The sequence below is a fragment of the Halichondria panicea genome, chromosome 15 (assembly GCF_963675165.1).
Source record: "Halichondria panicea chromosome 15, odHalPani1.1, whole genome shotgun sequence".
In the NCBI taxonomy this organism is placed as follows: Eukaryota; Metazoa; Porifera; class Demospongiae; order Suberitida; family Halichondriidae; genus Halichondria; species Halichondria panicea.
The window spans coordinates 3,770,037-3,794,500 of NC_087391.1; the positions used below are offsets into that span (position 1 = coordinate 3,770,037).

At 40.3% G+C, this 24,464-nt stretch overlaps 3 protein-coding genes and 1 pseudogene across 3 annotated transcripts in view; 3 read left to right on the forward strand and 1 right to left on the reverse strand.

Annotated features, from left to right (window-relative positions):
* LOC135349444 (sterol carrier protein 2-like) overlaps positions 1–1,804 on the reverse strand; it is a 46,192-nt gene extending 44,388 nt beyond the window's left edge. The window contains exon 1 of the mRNA XM_064547975.1: positions 1,794–1,804. The gene's annotated coding sequence lies outside the window, so the exon portion shown is untranslated. The remainder of the gene's footprint in view (positions 1–1,793) is intronic.
* LOC135349448 (uncharacterized) lies at positions 1,652–3,688 on the forward strand. Its single transcript, XM_064547980.1, has 5 exons — positions 1,652–1,812; positions 1,901–2,047; positions 2,274–2,489; positions 2,654–2,857; positions 3,491–3,688. Exons 1-5 carry the CDS (start codon positions 1,705–1,707, stop codon positions 3,677–3,679), a joined length of 864 nt encoding a protein of 287 aa, XP_064404050.1. The 5' UTR covers positions 1,652–1,704; the 3' UTR covers positions 3,680–3,688.
* Positions 3,689–3,727: 39 nt separating this feature from the next.
* Positions 3,728–9,641, forward strand: LOC135349454 (mitochondrial import inner membrane translocase subunit Tim9-like). The gene is made up of 3 exons (XM_064547986.1): positions 3,728–3,866; positions 4,751–4,846; positions 7,195–9,641. The coding sequence occupies exons 1-3, from the start codon at positions 3,801–3,803 to the stop codon at positions 7,309–7,311; spliced, it is 279 nt and encodes a 92-aa protein (XP_064404056.1). The 5' UTR covers positions 3,728–3,800; the 3' UTR covers positions 7,312–9,641.
* A 7,891-nt stretch (positions 9,642–17,532) lies between these two features.
* On the forward strand, positions 17,533–23,508 carry LOC135349453 (allene oxide synthase-lipoxygenase protein-like; annotated as a pseudogene).
* Positions 23,509–24,464: the final 956 nt, after the last annotated feature.

Genomic DNA, 24,464 nt, shown 5'->3' on the forward strand with positions numbered 1-24,464 from the left:
CTATGACCATTATTTTTATGCTGTAGTTAAGTAAAATGGCTAATTAGAGAGCCAAAATCAACTCAGTCCCTCAAAATCATATATCAAGTTCTCAAGTTTGCAGCCAAGTACAAAGCTCCCCTCAATTGCAGTGCTCTCACATACTGGGAGGAAGATATTTCTTCAAGAATGGACCTGATATCGAGCAAGTTGAAGATGTGAAAACGAAAACGTTCTTTAAAATTATCAAATACCATTGTTTATTGTCTCATTATCATAGGAAATTTATATGTACATCTAAATCACCAACAATTACTGCCTATTAGCAAATGCACAGCTTCACTTAATAGTGTTATTATAGTCTCTTCACTTACGACCCGTGTGTCTATGCAATGTTATTGAACGCTTCTCTCACAGAATGTCTATAGTAGACTGAAAAAACATTTGCAAGGTGTAATGTTGCTAGGATTGCCAGAAAAAGCACGAAAAAGCAAAGAAACAAGAAATTCGGCGAGTGCATAATTCCAATCCGTTACAACGTCATTCATAATTATGTACAGTTAGTTTTAGTGGTACATAGATATGCACTGTGGATCACAGCAAAGAAGCCTGGCGTCTCAGAGAAGTATGGCTCCTCATGGAGTAAGGACCCAGAGTCATGCTTATACAGAGACAGCAATTCTATAGCTTTGTATTGTAGTGACCCTTTTCCATTGTTCCTGGTGCGGGATCACTTCAGCTGTAAATACGTAGGGTGCCTCGAATAAAGGCCGCGTGTATAGTTAGCAGCTGCCAACGTGCAACGTGCAATAAGTTTTTAGCATTTGCTCGCTTTTATTCGACAACGAAGCTTTATTATCATTAAAATCTGCCAAATTAAAACTACTACCTTGTTGTTTTGAGGCTATCCATGGCATAAACACAGTGCTATCGCATCCAGGTGAGTAGACTCAGAATACACAGACAGACAGACAGACAGACAGACAGACAGACAGACTACTGTATCCGCTGGCTGTGGCACAGCCTCGGGTAATTATTATATGATCCCCATGGTGGATTGGTGGGTGGCTTAAGTTAGAACCATCCACCAATCCACTCATGGGGATCATATAATTTCTGCCATGTATGATCGATCTAGGGGAATCCATCTACGGTGTGACAGTACTCTACATACATAGATCTAATTATGATAAAAAGAGCCCAATGTGAATTAACCTACGTCTACCTTGAGACATCAACCTTACTTGCTATTAATGGTAGCATGCACATCTAGTTTCCAGTGAAGCTGAAAGCCTAAGCCTTGTAGGGTACAGAAGTCATTGCACTACACATTTTCTGATGTATAGATTTATAGTGTAATACCTAACTTACATGTACGAGCTGGAACAACAGGTAGACCGGTGTACGTGTCACTGTGCTATCCATTCCTTCGGTTCTTCAGGTTCAGTAGATCCAGTAGGGTGTATCTATGTATCATTGTATAATGTATGTATCTAGCTAGATCTACTGGATCTATTAATTAATACTAGATATATGTATAATAGTACAGTGTCGTGAGCAGAGACAGAGTGAAGTAGGTGAGCCAAGAGACAGAGTCTCTAGTGCGCATGTCACAGCTTTGTCATCAGGCCGTGTTTTGTCTAATCTAATTCTTTATTGTCAGGCGCTAGGCGCTATAAACAGATAAAAATCGGCAAACTTAATTAAAAGGTGAAATCGAACAAGATGAATCGTGAGGTGATCATCTATGGTTTTGCTGGTGCCGTAGGTCTCACTGCAGCAGCTACTGGGGTCTACTTTCTCAGAAAGAAACTGCTGCAAAGATGCTCAAAGGTTGCACGTTGCACGAGTAACAAGTAGCTGTGTAGACTATGTTGATTGTTCTATTCTAATAATTTTCCTGTCTCGTTGCCATTTCCAGAATCCTTATGAAGATTCTAAGATGGTTAATGAGTACCTGGGTCTTCACTACTGCCCCCCTGAGGAGTATATGAGCTATGAAGAAGGGCCAAAGAGTGCTCTTGACTTTCCTCTACGCTGTGCCCAGCTTTGTATCAAGCATAAACCCGTGAGTTAAGTTAGAGTGGCTGCTTGTTTCTGTCCAGCTATTGCTAGTTGGTACGTCTACAGTATTGGTCCTAGCTAGTTAATACCCTGACCAGAAGACGAAAGATTGGACAAAACAATGCCCTGAGTTCCATAAAGTAGCGAAAGCTGAAGTTCTATGTATTTATCCCTAACTTTTCATCAGGTGTTCTTTGTGCACAAACAACATTCCCACCCAAACATTGCAGGAAGATGTCCCCAGTCGAGCACTGGACATTGGCTGTGCTGTCGGGCGGTCCACCTTTGAGCTGGCCACAGAGTTTGAAGAGGTAGTGGGCATCGACTACTCTTCTGCATTCATTGCCAAGTGTCAGCAGCTCAAGATCACTGGAGAGTCTGAGTATTCACTCACTGTGGAGGGGGATATAGTCGAGAAGAAAAATGCTCAGGTTCATCCAAACATTGTAAGTTTTAGAGCTACGCATTGAATGCCCATTTAGCTACATGATGTTGTATTCATATTGTATAACCTTCTAGCCTGGAATAAATATGCTGGTTTTAAGTATTAAATGTACCTCCAACTTTGTACTTGCACGTAAGTACAAATTACTCCTCTTATTTGTTCCAGAATCGAACGAGGGCTCATTTCATGGTGGAGGATGCTTGTTCCCTGCCTGAGCTAGGCCAGTTCAGCTGTGTGCTAGCCGCTAACCTTATATGTCGGCTCCCTGATTGCACCCTATTCCTGAACAGGCTGCCTGGGATGGTGATACCTGGTGGTATAGTGGTGTTCACCAATCCCTTCACCTGGCTTGAGCAGTACACACCCAAGGTGAGCAGAGAGAGTTGAGGACTGCAAGCAGAGGAATAGTTTAGGACAGCCACTTAACTTCAGTGCATGTAGTTACTAAGCCCATATTTTAGACTGCCAATTTTTGGATAAGTAAAGTGTCATAATTATGCCAGGTCTGACGAGTGTCCATAACGTGGTTGGAAGCCCAAACTTCAGAAGCTTTCCTCTATTTGGTACAGTCCTATTTTAAATGTATGAGGTCATCTAACATCATATTCTTTAATAGGTGGTGGGGGCTTCAAGACTGTTTTATCTGTAGTTCACGTTCTTGGATCTGTTTTACCCTTACAGGGTGTCATACAGGATTTTGAAGTAGAGGGGGAAAATAAGGCATGCTTGTATATAAGAATATTTTGCTAAAAAAAGGTCAACTGTTATTTCAATACCCCCGGCTATGGACACTCAGTCATACATAAATGCAAATTTTAGAGGAGGGGGATTGGAGCCAGAGGGGGAATATCCCTCTTCCCCCTCCCCCCTGTATGACACCCTGCCTTAGGCCTTTCTACCAGCAGCCTATAATATGTACATGGACGACAAGTTGTATTCAGTGTCCTTTTAATCTGTTCAGAAATTGCTGCTGAATCTGTTAATTTTTTCCCCTTGTTGCAGTCCAAGTGGCTTGGTGGCTATGTAGATAAGAATGGTGTTGAAGTGAGAGGATTTGATGCCCTCTGCCGTATTCTCAGCCCAGATTTTGAGCTAGTGGAGCAGGAGAACATGCCGTTCCTGATACGAGAAACTGTGAGAAAACACCAGTGGACTGTAGCCCACGCGTCTGTGTGGAGAAGAAAGAAGTGAAACAAACAGAATCCAATATTGATTAGCTACTATGATCTTGTTCACAGTGTCACAGGGTTTTGTATAACTTTAATGGGTAATGATGGTAGTTTAAAAAAAATTAATATTAAACATCTGCCACATGGTCGTGGTATTGGTGATGGAGGCTTTGACACCAGAACAAAGAAGTCAGTTGGAGGTTACCCAGGTTAGCAGAAAGAGTCCAAATAATCAGAGAAGTCTTTACTGAAGCGTTGTATTATTTGTAATTCATAGATATCTCACACATGCACAATGATTTAATGATTACATCACACTTTGAAATGCTGGTCTGCTTAATCAATATAGGCGCAATGTATTGGGTGTATGATCAACGGTGCTCAGTACTCTACAAATAATTTGTAAACTAGCGTATATTATTATACACTCGTACCAACCGTAACTATAAATTATACACGTACCGTAATACCTCTAATTAAGCTGACCCTTCAAATATGCGACACCCTAAAAGTAGCCACAGCTGCGTTGACAATTATTTTTTAATGTCGTGTCCTAAATGGAGGTAATGTAGCCACTCTAGCCTCGATTCTAGCACACTGGAAAATACACGTTTTTAAGCGGCTATAAATCGAGGTAAGTAGACTGATTAGAGCTACCTCCAATTAGATACGGCCCTCTAAATATGCGACACCAGGTCTTCAACATAATTGTTCAATCCCAAAAGAAGCGACTAAAAAGTGTTGCCTTAATTAGATCGGAATTTAGAGGGTCGTAGGTAGCTTTACTTAGTCTACTTGCCTCGATTTCAGGCCGCTTAAAAACACGTGTTTCCAGTGGGCTAGAATCGAGGCTAAATGTGGCTAAATTTACCTCAATTTTGGGTGCTACATTATTGTCAACAGCTGTCGCTACTTTTAGAGGGGTAAGAAAAGTGATGGTGTCACATCTTTAGAGGGTCACCTTAACTAGAGGTTATACGGTACATGCATATAGCTAGTACGTCATCACATGTTTCAACTCGTGCATGTAGCTTCTTACAAGCTATGTTTCACTTATAACTTATAATTATAAGTGTCTTTGTGTTGGTTGCAGTTCAAAGACTTTCTCACGACATATAACAATGTCACTGAGAATTGCTTCACAGAGTGTGTGAATGACTTCACTGCGAGAAGGCTATCAAAACACGAGGTAATGAGCGATTGTTGTTCATACTAACATGTACTACGGTAGAAATGGATTGTTAGGGCATGCGCTAATGGATCAAAAGCAGAACTGTATGCACTTATATTTGAGGATGCGCTTATATAATGCAGTCATTTTCGAGACCCACCCTAGTAATCAGATGTCTCTGTGACAAGTAATGACCCGCTAGCTAGCTAGCTGTATTAAAGAGAGCGAGCTAGGCAAGCAAGTAACACTAACTAGATCAGTATCATACATAATTATTATTACTATTTCATATAATTATTACAACATTTAAACAAAAACATTCATATTGACCAGGAACTGGATCAAAAAGTGTCTAAGTTCACTTTGTCTAAGTCTCACAAGATAACAGCATATGCCCAAAGTGTCCTTCCAGATGGATCACAAGCTATACAGCTACCGTGCACTGTACAAGCTAAATCTTCACTAATTTCTCACATAATAGAAAAGCGCTTAAATAGTCTATTCGAGTACTGCAGTTGAGCATTGCTTAAAATCAAGATGCGCTTATAATTGAGTAAGCACTCTAATAATCCATTTTTTACGGTATGGTCTTAATCCAAGATGGACAGTGATTATAATGGCTTGGGTGCGCGTGCACAGCGAGGTATACGGTTATGTTTTCGTATCTGTGTGTGTAGACTGCTTACAGCTGTTCAATAGTAAATGAAGTGCAAGCAAAAGTTTCTATATGCTTCTAATTACGATATTTTCTTGGATTTCAATTTGTGAATTAGCAAAATAATGCTTCGTTCTTGAGTTATAGCTACATTTGCTTATTTGGAATGCCATTGTAGCCTTTTCAGAACAGTGCGTAGCAAAACTTGTCCATGAAGTGTTGCTACCTACTTAGTGATTATGCCTCGAGGCGTAGCCGCACAAGGGGTACAGTAAAGTTGACTGTGTGTGTGTCTGTCTATCTGTGTTGTGTTACAATGCGACAAAAACTAACAGCTTCTATATAGGCTTCTAGCCACGTTCTCTTGGATTTTGATTCCTCAATTTGCAAACTAAAGCTTCTTTCTCGAGTTATAGCTAGTTTGACTCAGTCTCTTCAGAATCTTTCATAGCATCATCGTTTGCACAAACTTTCTATTCAATTTATGAGTTCCTTGTACTAAAGCCCTAGCTGTTTGTTAGCTACAAGAGTCAGAAAAGAGCGGCAAAGCTTACACTGTCAGCAGCCCTTGTAAACTCTGACCTCATTGCAGATCCACCCCTTTTTCATTGGCAGGAAATGCAAAATACTTCCACATTGTAGATCTACATGCTTTTATCCTTGAAGATCATTATGCCTCGTGCGCATGTGCAAGCGAGGTATACGGTAGTGTGTTTGTGTGTGTGTGTGTGTGTGTGTGTGTAGACTGCTACAGCTAATCAAGGATCAATGAACTGTTTCTATAGACTTTTAATAACGTTTTCTTGGATTTTAATTCATTGATTTGCAAAATAATGCTTCGTTCTCGAGTTATGCCTACTTTTGCTTACTTGGAATGTCATTGCAGCCTTTTCAGAAGAGTGCGTAGCAAAATTTGTTCATGGAGTGTTGCTACTCTACTTAGCTCTAGAACGCCAGCTATTGGTATCTGCAAGAGTGAGAAGAGAGCTGCAAGGCTCTGCTGATGCAGCCATTCATTTTAGACATGGACTTTTGGCATCAATCGCTTTTAACAACAATCATAGTCGATCATTACCCACTCTTTGTGAGTTTCTCTGTGATTTTGGATTCTGCCTGCATGCAGCAAAATTTATAAAAATGTTCATCATGATATAATGTGTGCTATTGCTATAATAGCTAGTAGCTTTATATTATGTAGCTTTGACACCTCCATCGAGGCATCAGCACCAGCGTTGCTTGCATCAATCGTGGTCGATCATTTCCCACTCTTTGAATTTCCCTGGCCCTGTGATAATACATGCAGATGCATGCAGCAAAATTACCATAAGAAAATTATAGTATCTGTGTGTATTAGCAATAGCTAGTAGCTTAGCGTTGACACATTTACCGAGGCATCAGCACCGGTGGTGCTTTTATTCATCAAGCCATCAGATAGATTTAATTCTTTTTGACCGAAAGCAAAACATGGCGAGAGGTATTAGCACAGCGCAGTTTGCAAGAGTGAGAAAGCTGTAAGACTGCACTTCTTAGCTGCTTCATGCAGAAACCATTAATAGTATGGACTTTGAACTTTGAACTTTGATATCCTTTTTAGCAAGATCGTATGTAATTTCATATTTGGTGCCTCCATCAGCACAGGTGCTTTCATAGCATCAGTTTTGAGCTGTTAATTTTTATGGTCAGTGTGTGTTTATTGTTTTCCTTCTAACAGAATGAGTGCTGCATGAACTGTGTGGACAAGTACGTGAAAATGAGTCAACGGATTACTATGAGATTGCAGGAACACTTACAAATGCAACAAACCAATGCTCCAAATGGAACTTCATAGTGCACAGGTTATTAATTAGTGACATTTATTACTTAGCACATGCACCTTTATGATTGTGAAATATTATCACATTGGAGAGTGTAATGAAAAGATAACGTGGTTTAGGAATTAAGATTAAAGTCGTGTACGATGGAATTTACTTCATTACTCGCAAGAGATGTAGTAAATAACACATCTTGATTGTCCTAGTTGTCCTAGCATAATACATTTTGTTTTGCCATCAAGTTGTATTGGTCGGATACTAAATAAATCTCTATATTAAAAGGAGGCTTTAGGGAAGATGAGGTAATGCTTATAGCACATAAAATAGAGGCTTACCTAAGTCGTCTTGTCACTCCGCTACATAGCTATATACATATCTAGGCCTCCTCTTGTGCAATGAACACAGACACATGGCTGTTATGAGATTATTATTTTAGCACGCATGCGCATCATATAACTGTGACCTTTGGCCTTCAATCTTTGCACGCTTGGACACTATGACCTAGCAAGTAGCTAAATGGCCGGTCAAATAGGTTAATAGCTCGGAAATTGACCGATACCCGACTGTTATTTATACCTCTGACTCAGAAGAGGTACACAGGCACGGTGCAGCTATAGCAATTAATCTACATTCCGCTCGTGTGGTATATTATTGCTGAGTCAGCTAATCTAATACTATTTGTGGGGAGCAAATTATACAGTGGTGGTGTTTATTTTGTGTTCTTGTACACAAATTGCTCATTTGGGACCCGGGAACCTGGCCTTTATATCACAGTAGGCAGGCCGGGATAGCTGCTAAGTTCCATTAAAATCTGTGGTGCGTCAAGTACTACTTCAGTCAATATTCAACAGATACTGATACAGGGGACCATTTTGAAGGGACAATGCTAGTAACTGTTTCATTGGATCTTCTTGGTTAATGTTTATGATCCGAGATAACTCCTCTCTTTTCTACCACTAGGAAACTATCACAGTTTGTTTTTACATGCATTCACAGTTCTTCCTCTAGATAAACACCTATAGCACAAAGTACTGATTGCATACCGCTAATTCTACACATTATAATTATTATATCACGGTGTCAAGATAACAAGGCTGTAATAACAGTCATACAGTCCCTTCCGTGTTATTTACTCGGTCGCGTAGCCATGAGGCATTGTTTGGTAAGGGGTTGTCGTAACATAAAACACATAATTATAGCATGACATTCTTTGCAATACAGGCAGCTCGCCCTCGGGGCTGCGCCCTTATCCTTGTGCCTGTGTATTTCATAAAACAGCTGGCTTCATGCTGTATCTATTACATACACCACTCTAAAGTCCACGTCCATTACACACAAATTACGTCCTTGGATAGCTTATAGCCTCGTTACATTTATCTGGTTGTCGACTAATTAGAAAAAACTGAATACAGCATTAGAGCGGGTTGTTTAATGTTTTCTACGTCACCATTCTGAGCTACAGGTACAAATGTTTTAGAATACGAAATATTAAAACGTGCATGGTAGTTCATACGAACATTTGCTCCAATGAAAATTACCCGCTACCATTGTAACGGGAAATTTTTGTGAGGTGCAAAATTTCGCGTTTTTCGAGGGCAGAGCAGTTAACGCGAAAATTAAAACTAGGAGAAACTCCCACGCACCGGTATTTCACATGCAAGCTCTTGGTGTGGTTTCTTGGCATTTAAATGCGAATGTTACAACCGCGAACATTTTTTTTGAGGGCTCTCGAGCCTAGCCGCGGTTACAATGGCGTCAATGCTAGTTGCTATGCACAAAACCAGGGAACACTATGAGTTTCGCTAGCGAAGCCTGCAGTTTTATACGCTTTAGTATTTACTATAAATCTATTAGAAGCTATGTACACGCCAAGAAAACAGTGGATAACAACAGTAGATGTTATGTGCTTTTTGAGACTTCTGTATTGTTTTTTTTTGCCTATAGATAAGTTAGTTATTGACAGTTATTGACTTGCTTGTTAATATAAATTATCAGTATCTGAGTCAGGCGTTTTGTTCTTTTTATACACTCTGTTGTTGAATAATCCAGCCATGCATCATAATAAATGTTTGCCCTGTACTTAGTAAACCGTTATCTACTCCTGCTATGATACCATACACCTTATCTCTTTCCTTGGCAATCTGTTGTAGAAATTACAACAATGGGTAAGGAATCGTTATGATGAATTAGATGAAGTTGTATGTGAGCTCCTCCCTGACAAACAAACTGTAGTCTAGGTAACCGCCTTATCAGTCAAGTAGGCTAAAAATCTGTGTCCTTTGATGTAAGCTTTGATGTCTCTTTGTGCATATGTAGTTATAAAAAAAAAAAAAAAAAAAAAAGAAACCTTTGACTAGCTAGGAAGAGTAGCAGCAGTAGTAGTAGCAGTGCAAGCAGGACTAGACTAGATTAAAAAGTTGGTGGAAAGAATAACTGACCGTTTGGACGTCACCTGGCTGCCAGACTTTCATCTGGACTCTTCCCCCTGAGTAGCTGGCCTTTCTCTAAGCCACAAAACTGAGCAAGAAGCTGAAGAAGCAGCTAGACAGAGACATGTACCTAGCCTTGAGAATTGGGAGGCGTGGCTCAACTAGTTAGCCCAGCCCAGAGGAATTGTTACCGTGGGTACTGAACAACCGTAGAAGTAGGGCTACCCCTGGCTTTACTGAATTAACTAGCTGTGTCTGCTGTCTAGTTGGACCAGATTTAGCTAGATAATGGGGTAGAGAATAGTTGAGCGGTGCTGTGTGTAGCTTGAACTGTACTGGCTGGCAAGAATCTAGTAAGCACCCTATGCACTGATAACTCGTCAGAATGGAGGGTATGTTCTAGGGATCTGGACAGCTGTACATCCAAAGGAGCCAGGGAGTGCCAATCATCTTCTCCCAGTCTCTGACACGCTAAACAAAAGGAGCTAGAACTGGGAGTCCCAGCTAGAATTGCTAGCCGGATCTAGACTAATAGAATGACATGGAGGCGTGGTGAGGCCGGATCCACACTAATTGATCGACCTAAAGACGCTCCTGTTCCAGATTTCACGAATGGCAAGGAAAGGGATATAGCAGGAAATTTTTAATACATCGGTTATTATATCATCCCCTCAAGTTACACAGTTAGCTGTACAGCCCTCGTCCATAAGTAATGAAAGCACCGTGGGTGCTGATGCCTCGGTGGATGTGTCAAACTACATAACATAAAGCTACTAGCTATTGCTGATATCATAATGTTCTAGCGCTGCGCTTACAGCATGGATAACTTTCACACAACAAGTTATTAGTTTTAATAGTGACAGATTTTGATGAAGCGTCGTTGTCGAATAAAAGCTAAGAAGCTTGAACTTGCACGGTGGCAGCTATACAGTAGAACCTCGATTATCCGGACACCTTGGTTTCAGAGGCAGGTCGGATAACCGAATAGATAAACCATGCCTTGATCCACCCACTTTATTGATAAACAGCAGTGCCACATGGCTGTCTGCGCATGCGCAGAAGATAAGCAGACCTGTCTCCATAGTAATAGCTGCAATGTGCAATCGCATTTCAAGGACACGCCCATTTTTTAAAAGAAACTTCCAAGCCGAATAATCGAGGTTCTACTAGCTAACTACACGCAGCCTTTATTCGATGTAAACTACGTACTTATAGTTGAAGTGATCCCTTACCAGGAACAATGGAACAGGGTCACTAAAATAGAAAGCTAGAATAATGATTTATGGTTGTTGCTTCTTTACTTATTTCCCCACAGAGCCCACAGGAGCTCTAAACTATTTCTAAGACTCCAGGTTTCTTTGCTGCCTTTGCAAATTTGCTGTGATTCTAGTCTACAATGAATCAACATGCCTCTAGCTCCTGTTACTGCTGCTTAGCCAGCACTTTTTTGGTTGCTATACACCTGTAGATCATGCCAACAGCCGAGGGTTAGCACTTCAGTGCTATAGTTTCTTTGTATCTGGAAACTCAAAGGGTGGCAAAGGATCGACCATAATTATGATTAATGCTAAAAAGGATGCCAAAAGTACTAAGTCTAAAAGCTAAACTTAATGGCTGCTGCATCAGTAGAGCCTTGCAGCTTTTTTCTCACCGTGTCTTGCAGCTACCAATAGCTAAAGTCTATTTGCGTTGAGTTCGACCCCGGAAGTTATGTGGTCAATTATGGCTTCATTTATGCTTTATGTGGTGGACAAGTATGCCTGGGACTTCTACATGGAAAATGTGCTAGTTGGAGCTTACCAGCTCTACAGCATATAGATAGAAGCAATTTTTAATAAGGAATCCAATGGTATACGAAACTTGAATTTCAGTAACGTATGACAAAGGTACGACAACTTTATGAAGGTCAAACTCAACACAAGAGACATTAGCGTTCTAGTGCAGAGCTAACTACTAAGTAGAGTAGCAATACTCCATTGGCTATGCACTCTTCTGAATAACATTCCTAGTAAGCAAAACTAGGCATATACTCGAATGAAGCATTATTTTGCAAATCCACGAATTAAAATCCGAGAAAATAAGATCCAAGAAAAACATAACTAAAAACTCTCACTTGCACTTCATTGATCTTGAGTAGCTGTAGCAGTCTACACAGAACACAGACACCCACACAAACACACTACCGTATACCTTGCTTGCGCATGTGCACCGAACCATAATAACCTATACAAAGAATTTCAGGTTGGTTGGCAGAAGTTAAAAGTTGGAGTGCAGTCAACCATGACCACTAATTACATTAATAGGAAGAAACACACTGTGTGTGGTCATGGTTGAGTGCACTTCAACTTTTAACTTCTGCCAACCCAGAGGAGGTACGACATCTGCGTGTCAAAGGAAACGTTTTAGACACACATTCCTTAGGTCAAAGTTCGGAATGTGTGTGTTAAAGACATGCAGATGACACGCGGGTGTCGTACCTCCTCTGCTGCCAACTAATCTGAAATCCTCTGTACACAGAGTACATGTAGTAGTCACAAATCAGCCGCAAAGTGTCACCGTCTTCCCAACATTGTGTACACACCACAGTAAGGTTAGCTGTGGGAAACTATAGGGTTTTCCCATCCTGTTTGCACACCATAGGAAGGTTAGCTGTGGGAAACTATATAGGGTTTTCCCAATCCTGTTTGCACACCACAGGAAGGTTAGCTGTGGGAAACTATAGGGTTTTCCCATCCTGTTTGCAATGTATTTGATGTTTAACGTTCACAGACCACCTGTGCATATGCATTGTCAAATCGATACAGTTAAAAAAAGTAAATCCATATAATTATAATTAAACAATCAGATGTCACAGTGGAACCTCCATAAAACGGACACCATTGGGGAACAGCCTTTTGGCCACTATAGAGAGGTGGTCTTCGTTGAGAGATTTCAATTGCCAACCACATGTATGCTCTGAGTCAATTCCTGCTCTAAATGAATCTTGGAGCTTTGCTATAACTGCTTCTCTAGCTCGTACAAACTTTGAAAAGGCTGTAGGGACAAGCTACAGATAGGTTTTCACGATTGTGCAAAATAATGCTATCTCAGCAATAATTTTCTGCTGATCGATTCTGGGTGTGGCTGTCCGTTCTGGGAAGTTATTTTCTATTGCTAAAACTGATAGGGGACAGACAGCTGCTCGTTGTACGGTATAGAGAAGTGGTCGTTCCTGAGAGGTTGCTTTACATCAAAGTCATTGTAGTTTCAATCCGGATCTGAGTTTATGGCCGTTTTGTAGCGAATGGTTCTCTTCAGAATTAAGTGGTCGTTAATGGTTCCATTGTACCTATACTAGGATTGGCCAGTGGTTTGTGGATATGATAAATGAACTGTTGTAAAATTACAGTGTGTACACGCCACAGCTTCCACAAGGGAGGTTAGTTGTGGGAAACTATATAGGGTTGATGATGCATTAGCAATGTGTTTGATGTTTAACAATAAGGTAAACACTTGTGCACATCGTCAAATCGAAATAATAATACCAGTTTAAAAACAAAGTAAATCCATATACCCATTAATTAGACACTAGTTGATAAGATCTACATGGGAAGTACATGGGAAAAGTGCCTCAGAGCAGGTATACTATGGGACTTAGTATACCTGCAAATTTACTTAGTATACCTAGTATTCCGGTGTCAAGTAATTGTATTGTAGTCAAGCGGTTTGCGCATGCGCACTAGTTATCTAGACACTGTTTTGTCGGTGTCTATATGGTATTTAGAAGCCCAAAGGCACTGATTTAGTATCTCGAGCGTAGCGAGGGTACTAAAGTGGCTGAGGGATTCTAAATCACATGGACACCAGTGTCTATAGTACCCTGATTTATATTAGATGTCCATGCATTGTTAGTACCTATAATTATACTAGGAATGACTAGTGGTTCGTGGATATGCAGCACAGTGGTTAATTCTATCCCACGTGGCTATTTACAAACGAGTTGTTCGAGTCATCTGTTTCAGTAGATTCTCTCAGGTGCGGTCATAATGTATTGATTTCCAATGCACTTGAAACATGCACTCACAGGCTTATAGGTTAATTTTCTGAGGCTGTTGCCACATTTAGTGCATCTCTGACCTGATAAGTATTTGCACGATTACATCTAGAAAGTGAGTGCAAGTAGGTAATTAGTTACACTTCATTTAACAACATTTAAATTCATATTTTAAAACATTGACCAGGAACTGGAACAAAAGAGTCCCAGTCCACTTCATCTACCTTATTGTTACTATTATAACTAATTTCAAACTTGTAATTAATGTAAGTCTCAGCATGATCAGCAAGATAACGATATGCCAAAAGAGTTATTCCAGATCTATATAGCTACCAATCACTGTATGACTAAGCTGGCTAGTTGAATCAATTCTAGAAAAATAGTTAATTGAGTACAAAAAACCTGCAGTTGAGCATGCGCTTAGAATCAAGATGCAGCTTATAATTAAGTAAGCACTAATAATCCAATTTCTACAGTATTCTTTGAGCTTTAAATTCCACTTTGAAGTGGAGGTATACTGGTAGCAGTTTTAAGTTAAAGTGTATTTGTGTTGAGGTTGACCTTCATAAAGTTGTCATAACTTTGTCACACTTTGAAATTTAAAGTTTCATATAATATTGGATTCTTTGTTAAAAAGCTCTTCTATATCTATATGCTGTAGAGCTGGTAAGTTCAACCTGCTAAAAGTTAGCATTTTCCATATAGAAATGTCCCAGGCATAACTTGTCCACCACATAAAGCATAGATGAAGCCATAATTGACCACATGGTTGAACTCTACTTCATTCTATTGCTGGATCTCACCTAAATGGTTGTATCCAAATAGTGTGGTCTCAATACTTTACTATGACTATACTAAATACTTACCAGTAACTCTGACTACTAACAGGCACTCTCTAATGTATCTATATTCATAGCTCCTCTGGATTCTGTTACAGCTAATGCATCACTTGGTGGTCAACAGCCGTACTTTTGTGTGCATCTGCACAATGAAACCCTAGTGTATAATGCTCAATCACTGTCTGATCATGCAGTTGAAACATTGCATTGGCAGATAAGCCCATTGAAAATAGTATTCCAATGTGTGCATTAAAACCTCTGGTAAAACTAGCAAAGCATTGTATTGGCGGATAAACCCTTTGAACATGGTGTTCCATTCCAAATCCTTTTATCTATATAATAATTTATTATTATATGTGATTTGCATGTACATAAGAAGTTTGTCATGTATATCCTGAAATTTAAGGAAGTACCCAATAGCTGGTAGCTAATGTACCATACTGAACAATGTACAACCTACACAGTTACTGTAGGAGTGTCAGGCTTCCCAGCTGTTGGTACATTCTTAATACATTTCTGGCTAATGCATGACAGACTTGTGGCTCTGTATATGTACATACCATGCATGCATAATTAATCTGTATGCATCCTATAAAACGCAATAACACAATGTATGCATCTATATGCAATAAAATCTCTGGTAAAACTAGCGAAGCGTTGCATTGGCGGATAAGCCCTTTGAACCCCTATATAGTATTCCAAATCCTTTCATCTATATAATTGTATGTGAACTGCATGTACGTAGCTAGCCTCCTTCACCGGCCCTAAGTGAAGTGGGAAGTGCGGCCTGGGATCGAGGCTAGTACGTAGCCAGAAGTTTGTCATGTATATCCTGAAATTTAAGAAAGTACCCAACAGCTGGCAGCTAATGTACCACTGGATACTGAACAATGTACAACCTACACAGTTACTGTAGGAGTGTCAGGCTTCCCAGCTGTTGGTACATTCTTAAGGCTAATGCACAATTCCGCCGTCTTTAATTATATGACAGACTTGTGGCTTTGTATAATTATTTGTTGTCCAGTGAGTGGGCAGATCAAAGCAATTCAGTGCTCTGTATATATGGCATGTTGCATCACTATACCATAGCAACCATATATGCCTATATATAATATATATACCTGTGCTGGGCAATAGCTAATACATATACTAACATTATTATTTACATTATTATTTTATTTACATACCAGATTATTTATAATTATATCCCGTTGCTACGTTGTTGCCAAGTGCAAAATGCAGCATAATGCACTGCTGAAAGTCATAATGCACTGACCGCAAAGTCATAATGCACTAACCACAAAACGCCCCTCTGGCGATTAGACAGACAATTAAATTAAAATTAAATTAATACGCATGAGTATCAAAGTATGTCCAGCCATGCAGGAATGAATGTTCAGCACTGCTGGAGTTTCTTCTTGCAACCATGCAGGTTTTAAAATTGTCCAAGATTCATTTTGTGGAAGATTCTGTGTTCCTAGATTGACCTAGTCCTCGACCTCGTGATGCATGTCAATTCTGCTTCACCGTAGCACTAGAAGTGGCTCTTTTTGCTGAGGGCATGAGCTGTTTTGCAGCAGTATAGAAGTGAGCTTTCTTGGCTTGGTTATGAGGCCGAGCGTTGACCAGCAGCTAATACATGTATTCACTGAGTAGTGGGGTGGGGCTCTTTCTTTGCAGCAGTAAGTGGGGCGGGGCTGTTTTGCAACACCAGAAGTAGGTTGGGGCTGTTTTGCAGATTTCAGTTGGAACTCCAACAATTTTGTGTCAAGCCATTTGTCGGTCATGCCAATCTTATACGCTGCAGATACTGGCGTCTAGAAGAGAGAAGAGATGGAGCTGTGTCTAGAGTTGTCTCTGTCTTTTTTTTGTGCTGTTTATATTGTGTTACTAGGACAGTGTTATGTTGCTATGCCCTCGGGATATAAACTAGTTATAACACGTGCACTCGGGCTGCATGGCATATATTGCACTCAGCCCTCGGGGCTGGCGCCCTCATGCTTCAGTGCAATATATTCCATACATCCCTCGTGCCCGTGTTATAACTATAACTTCATCTGCATGCATCCTATAAAACACAATGTGTGCATCTACGCAATGAAACCTCTGGTAAAACAATAGTGATTCCAGAAGCATTCCATTGGCGGATATGCCCTTTGAACATTATATCCTTTGATCTATGTATATGTACATAGCCAGAAGTTTGTCATACATGTATATCCTGAAATTTAAGAAAGCTTGCAGCTCGATACTGTGTTACCATACTGAACAATGACAACTTACACAGTAGGAGTGTCAGGCTACTTAATTCCCTTCAGGCTAATGCATAACAGATTTGTGGCTCCGTATAATTTTATAGATTATGTATAATTCATCTGCATTGTATAAAACAACATGTGTACATGGCTTCCAAAGTTCTGTTCACTTGCAGAGAACAGTAGCTATCCAGCTAAGCCAAAAGACTGCAAACCATTTTAGCACTATACTAGTAGTAAGTGATCCTAAAAATACCCAGTGAAACTAGAAACTGAGTAGCATAGTCATACTAGAAGCAATGAAGCAATGAGCCAAAACTTAGATTAGTCACAAACTTCGAGTTGTTGCTGCACTTGCCTTTGTTTTGTGTTTAGCAGGTATAGCAATCATATAGTGTTAAACTACTATGACTCATAAACGGCTGGGATCGAGGCTATGGCTGAGGTTGACCACTAATTGACCTAGGAAACACCATGCATGACTTTAAAGTACAGGTTCCAAGAATCCTAGCCTTTAGAAAGTGTATATTTCCTTCAAGGAAATAGTAATTCGTGTCTTAACACAGTACACATTCCATGAACCCTTAACACAGTATATACACATTCCATGTACACATTCCATGAACCCTTAACACAACACATTCCATGAACGAGTATGGGTTCTGGTCTTTGAGCATAAATGCAATGGATTTTTCTGCTTATTAGTTGTTTTTGCATGCAGCTCTTTCACAGTGAGCAAGAAGAAACTTTCCAAAGAAATGGCCGAGGTCTATGAAGTTCAAAAGGTGTCAGCGACTATCCAGAAGCGAGAGAGTGAAGGCTATGGTGAAGCTGTTGATGGAGAAGAAGTAGTCACTGTCGCTTATTTTGAGCAATCATTATCAATGCAAAGTCAGTGTGCATGATTAAATTTACATGCGTATATAGCTGGTTGTAATTACTCCAGCACAGTAGTATGCAGCTGGTTGTAATTACTCCCGCACAGTAATTATTTCAAACAGATAACTTGATGATTGACTTTTCCTTTTTTTCCCCTATTCCAGGTGGAAAGTACTACTATGGTGTACAAATTGTTACTGGCAAGCAACTGGATGCTGGAACTATATACTGGTGATTCCTATGTGATACTGGTGGGAGACAAGGGGAAGACTGAAAAACTATCACTTCGAGGCTGGTTTGATTATCAAGTAGGGGAAAATTCATTGAGCAACCTGACAATTGTAACTGATGATGACTTGGGTAAAGTGCTGGTTGTGGTTGTCGGTTGTGACACTGGTTGGTTTGAAGATCACTGGTATGTGAGCTTTGTCACTGTAGTCAACTTACAGCTACAGGAAGTTGACGAATTTCCCTGCTACCACTGGATTGACGGGGACAGCCACGTCACCATTACTGCGACTACCAGTAAGTTTATTGTTGTTTTTACTAAGAGTCTAAGTAGGAAAATCGTTAATATAACTGCTTTCGTTGTAGCTACAAAAAGGGATGTTGCTGGGAACAACATTTTGCTTCAACAGAGAGCTAGGCAGCTGGTACAGCGCCGAGATGTCTATAGGTGGAGTAAAGATGAGATTAGTGGCCTTCCATCTGGAATCGATGACACTGTTGCGAAGCTACCTGCTGATGAGGAATTTCGAACCGTCAAAAGTATCAATTTTACTACTGATGCTGTGAAAAGTATGGGCAGCCTAAAGATCGCAGGCCTCTTTGTCGATTGTGATGATCTCCATGGCTATGAGGTACTTGCACGAAACTTGGGAGGAGAGAGGCAGCTCTATGAGGCTGGGCGTTGGACATCGGATGTGGAATTTGGACGACAAATGATGAATGGAGTCAATCCAATTTTCATCGAGAAGTGCAGAGCTGTTCCACCCAATTTCCAAGTGACCAACGAAATGGTTCAGCCATTTATGAGCCTTTCTCTTGAAGAAGAAATGAAGGTGTGTGAGTTCAAATTAAGTGACCAATAGATATAGTTAAACCCGAGGCGGCGCGTGGGTGGCCACAGGTTATAGTAGTCCGTTGGTTGTTTATTTTCTGAGTCTGATCACCTAGCTGGCATAGCACTGCATTTACAGCATAATTTATTATAGATAGCCTCGTTATTAGTGTTAATGGTGGCGGATTTTAATATTATAGCTTGTCAAAGAAACTAACTTGCACGTTGGCGCAGGGACATGCGGCTTTTATAAGGTATACTTATTATGATTGTGGTTTGTTGTCTTGGAAGCTTCTTTGCTGACTCTGTTGTAGTTCTAGCCCCAAAACCAGAGGAGGTTGGACACGCGTCATAATTATTTTGTCAGTATGTCAAGGGACAATTCGAATTTTTTCTTCAGTCCCTCATAGCTCACAACCTACAGTGCAGTGCGTACAGTCTAGAGAGTAGATTATCACGCATTTGTAAATATAGTTGTACTTAAGATTGGAGCTTGTGTAGATTCAATAAGCTACAACATAATTATACGTGTTCAAAAATTTCCCACAAAATTATTTAAGTGAAAACGGGGTGATCGTGAATGCGTAAAGTGTTTCTAGACAAGTTTTTTGTTACCAAAAAGCTTACTCAGTGTATCTTAGCCATTAGAATTAGTACTTAACCGAAAAAGCAGCAATTTTAAACACTTTAGAGGATGTGTATAGCATGCATCTTTGAATTTCATGAGATAGCCAAACTATTATAAATATTGTGACCAAGTCGCAGACCTTAGCCGAAAACTGTTAATCTCTTTTCACTCTAACTTTAAAAATCTTTTTTCACTCTAACTGATTACCCACTGTAACAATTTGCTGTTCTATTAATCACCACAAACCCACCACGTCAACAGCCGAAGGTTAGCACTTCAGTGCTCTAGTTCATAACTATAGTAATTACTGTATAGCTAGTAATTTCCGGTGGACAAAATATTCGTGGTTTTCGTGGTTGGAGCTCTGACCACAAATATTTTACCCACAAATGAAGCGACCTTGCCTACCTTTACCTGCAGTGCAAGCAGCAATCAAGAAAATATTATCCACGAAGTGACTAAATAATTATTACTCAACCACGAATGTTTTGCCCCCAAAAATTACCGGCTATACGGTATATTTTACTTAGCCACTGAAGTTGGTATATAGTGCACCACTGTTGCCCCTTTTGCTTACTCTATATTTGTTATTTCTTACCCACAGGCTGGTCACATTTACATCTGTGACATGAAAATCATGGACGGGCTCAAGTCAAGAGATGGATATTTCAATGTTGCCCCGATCTGTCTGCTCCATGTGAACAAGACCAAGCAACTGGTCCCCATTGCTATCCAGCTGAAGCAAGGCAAAAGGGAAGAAGAAATGACAGATAATCCGATTTTCCTGCCCAGTGACAGCTGGATCGATTGGCTCCTGGCTAAAATTTACTATCAGAGTGCACACAGCCAGGTAAGATTTTGAGTGGTTAAAATGTTTTTTCCATTTTCTGTGCATGTATATACATGTGCAGATTCATCAAGCCTTCACTCACTACACTTCTTGCCACGCTACCATGGAAGCGTATGCTATGGGAACTCAACGTAATCTCCCAGATCCTCATCCTATTTTCAAGCTGCTTGTACCACACCTTCGCTACACCGTGGCTATCAATTCTCGTGCTCGAGCATCTCTCATCAATCCTGGAGGAGTCATTGACCAATTTTTTGGCATTGGTGGGGAAGGATTAGTTGAGGCATGGAAGAGATGTGGAGCAACCTACAATGTTCACACCAGCAACATCAAGCGCTTGGCCAAGGAGCGAGGGGTAGACAATGCCGAGCAGCTGCCTGGCTACTACTATCGAGACGATGGGATCAAAGTGTGGGATGCTCTGGAGAGCTATGCTAGCGATATCATCAACGAGTTCTACCAGACAGACGAAGATGTTGTGAAAGACGAGGAGCTGCAATCATGGGCAGAAGACATTCACACCAATGGCTTCCCAGCATACCGTGATGCTCCTGTCGGACATGGCTTCCCCGATAAAATGAGTTCCAAGAAAGAGTTGAAGCTCTACTGCACTCTGATTACGCATCTGTTAACTTCATGCAGTATTACTACTACCGATTCGTACCAAATGCTCCATTTGGTGTTCGCCGACCACCACCTTCCAAGAAAGGCATTGCAGATTATCAGTTCCTCCTAAACACTGTACCAGAGGAAGAAACAGCCATAAAATGTGTTGGCACAACTCATCTTCTCTCTCAGTACAGCCAAAATGAGGTATGCCCTATATTGCTATAATTATAGAGTAGCTATATATATACCTTATTAATCCGAGGTGCGTAAGCAGCCACGGGGTATATAGTATATATAGTCAGGGTATGTATATGTCAGTCTGTGCATGTGTGTGTCAGTTTTGTCTATTCATTATTTTGAGTCTGCTCACCTAGATATCCAAGTGTTGCGTTTACAGTGTATGGTAACATTAACAAGTTTTTAAGTAGCATATTTTCATATGTACTGTATAGCGCGAAATTTTCAAGGGTTTAATTTTTCGCTGTTTTCGTGGGTTAGCAATCTTCATACAGTAGAACCTCGATTATCCGGACACCTTGGTTCCAGAAGGAGGCTGGATAAGTGAATATGCCGGATAATCGAATAGATAAACCACGCCTTGATCCACCCACTTTATAGATAAACCACGCCTTGATCCACCCACTTTATTGATAAACAGCAGTGCCCATGGTTGTCTGCGCATGCGCAGAAGATAAGCAGGCATGTCTCCATGGTAACAGCTGCAACGCGCATGCGCATTTGAGGGACACGCCCATTTTCTGAATTATTTAAAAAGAAAACTGCCAAGCCGGATAATCGAGGTTCCGGATAATGGAGGGCCGGATAATCGAGGTTCTACTGTATTTACACGAAAATTGTTAGAATTGGTGTGATGACCTGGGAATGTTTCTGGTAAGCATGCAGTCAACCCAAGACATTTATTCAACAAAATACTTTTAGAGGCCATTCCAGGAATTTAAGTACCTAGAACATTTTTAATTTCACGCTATACGGTATCTAGTTGTCGAAGAAGCAAATGCGCACTATACAACCACATAGGGCCCTTTTTGGTTTTCCATGCAAAGACTCCAGGCTTCCTTACTGACTCTATTGTGATCCTATAGTGCCAGTCCATGACCTACCACTGCAATAATATCAAGAGTGCATGAGTGTTTAACTATCAATGTTAAGATGCAGGTTGCGAAATTCAGAGACCTAAAATCTAACTGTCGATCAACTTGCATTCATATATAAGATTGCACTTCTACACTATCACATATAATAGTATATACATGCCATAACCAGAGATACAAAAGAAAGGGGATTGGAAACGACCGCCCACGCCCTATGTAAAAGGACTGACATCCAGTGAAGCACTCCGTGTAATTATTGCGCTCGCAAATAATTACATGGAGGACTGCGCTACGGTTTTGTATCCCTGGTTTCTAGCTCTCCTATCCACTAGAGATCACTCAGGGCCTGGGAGATACTTGAGAGAAGTAAGCTTATACCACTGACAAGCTCTAAGTCCGTTGTCTTTACTCTGTTTCCAATTTTTTTGAGTTTAGCTTGAATTGCTCTATGTCAACTTTTCTCTGTCCCTCCTGTGAAGTCAAAACAGCAAAGGACATTGCTTGACTTGGTTATTATGTATCTAAGTGCTACATAGAATGGCTTCATGCTATAAATAAGCTGTACTGTTCATAAACGTTAAATAAACGTTCTTATACCACTGACAAGCTCTAAGTCCGTTGTCTTTACTCTGTTTCCAATTTTTTTGAGTTTAGCTTGAATTGCTCTATGTCAACTTTTCTCTGTCCCTCCTGTGAAGTCAAAACAGCAAAGGACATTGCTTGACTTGGTTATTATGTATCTAAGTGCTACATAGAATGGCTTCATGCTATAAATAAGCTGTACTGTTCATAAACGTTTGCAGTATAGTCCTTCAAACTGCTTTAGAATACTTTTAGACACACCACGGGCCTGTCCCTCCTACGACTTCATAGTAAAGGCTATTTCTTCTTGCATAGCATTTATTTGTCTAGTAATAGTGGCTGCATGGCTTAGTCGACTTTTTAGAGCTAAATTCTCTTTACTTTTTAGAAAAATCAACATTAAAAATGATCAATTTCACTGTTTCTATGTACAGCACATTGTAGAGCAGTCAAGACAGGTAATGAGCATGCTGACTATAAATATAATCCTTTGTAGTTTTAGCCACGCCCTATAACGCGGAATGCTTCACGCAAAAATTTTGTAAAAATTTCGTTTCCAATCCCCTTTCTTTTGCATCTCTGCCATAACAGTACACTCTGTACTTTTTTCTGTCACAGAAGTTCCTTGGGGATTTTAAGCTGATGTTCTCAGAGAAAAAAGCCAGAACAAGCCTAGAAAACCTCAAGGCAGCTCTGACGAAGGTCTCCAAAAGCATTAATACGCGGAACGAAGGCTTGCCTAGTAATATGGAGTACACTGCAATGTTGCCTGAAAAGATCCCAAACAGTATTACTATTTGAGACTTGATTTACCGTTATATTAGTGACTGAAACTTACATGTATAGTAATACAATTAGATCTATAGTTACTTAATTAGAATGCTGTGTGCATTGGTTTATATTTTTGACTGTGATAGAATCTGATGTTTGACTCATTACATATATACTACCTAGACTCTAGAGTTCAGTATAAAGCATGCATGGGAGCAAAACTGGAAAAAGTATAATCATGCACTTATCACAATCAGGAGTATAATTATGCATGGATGTGAATGATGATTATTTGCCAATATCTTTACAAACCCACTATTATTTTAGTCCATACTACTTGTTTACCAGGTTCACACATCAGTGACGTCACACTATGTAGAGAATTATACCAATAGTGCATAAGAAGAGAAGAGTGTCAAACTACTGATACTTCTACACAAACACTGTGCACAAGTAACATGCATGACTCGCACGTGATAAAGTATTGTAAATTTACTAAGCCCCGTTTACACCAGGCCTTTAATCCTGGTTGGAATCCGGATTAAACCTAACCGCGTTCGTGTAAACGGCCTTATCCGGGTTGTAATCCGGATTAGCCAACCCACTTCTGGAGGTGGTGCAGATTGTGTCAGAAGTGGTTTAGCTGTGAGTAAGCACAAAGAGCTAATTCTGAGGTACGTGTTATACATGTTCGTAGTAATAACAAACAATAAACTTACTGGTAGTCGCAGTAATGGTGACGTGGCTGTCTCCATCAATCCAATGGTAGCAGGGAAATTGGTCGACTTCCTGCAGCTGTAAGTCGACTACAGTGACAAAGCTCACATACCAGTGATCTTCAAACCAACCGGAGTCACAACCGACCACCACTACCAGCACTTTGCCCAAGTCATCATCAGTTACAATTGCATGCCAGGTTGTTAAATGAATTTTCCCTTACTTGAAAATCAAACCAGCGTCGCAGTGATCGTTTTTCTGTCTTTCCTTTGTCTCCCACCAGCATGACATAGTAGTTCCAGCGTCCAGTTGCTTTCGTAACAATTTGTACACCATAGTAGTACTTTCCATCTGGAATCAGAGAAACACGGAAAGTTAATCATCAAGTTGTCAGTTTGAAATACTT

Bases quoted from the DNA above. Each gene is read 5' to 3' on its own strand.
- LOC135349454 (XM_064547986.1), top strand. From the start codon at position 3,801: ATGGTCGTGGTATTGGTGATGGAGGCTTTGACACCAGAACAAAGAAGT. The intron at 3,867-4,750 runs GTTAGCAGAAAG...TGTTGGTTGCAG, and splicing joins GTCAGTTGGAGGTTACCCAG to TTCAAAGACTTTCTCACGAC. The intron at 4,847-7,194 runs GTAATGAGCGAT...TCCTTCTAACAG, and splicing joins GAAGGCTATCAAAACACGAG to AATGAGTGCTGCATGAACTG.
- LOC135349448 (XM_064547980.1), top strand. From the start codon at position 1,705: ATGAATCGTGAGGTGATCATCTATGGTTTTGCTGGTGCCGTAGGTCTC. The intron at 1,813-1,900 runs GTTGCACGTTGC...TGCCATTTCCAG, and splicing joins TGCTGCAAAGATGCTCAAAG to AATCCTTATGAAGATTCTAA. The intron at 2,490-2,653 runs GTAAGTTTTAGA...TATTTGTTCCAG, and splicing joins CTCAGGTTCATCCAAACATT to AATCGAACGAGGGCTCATTT.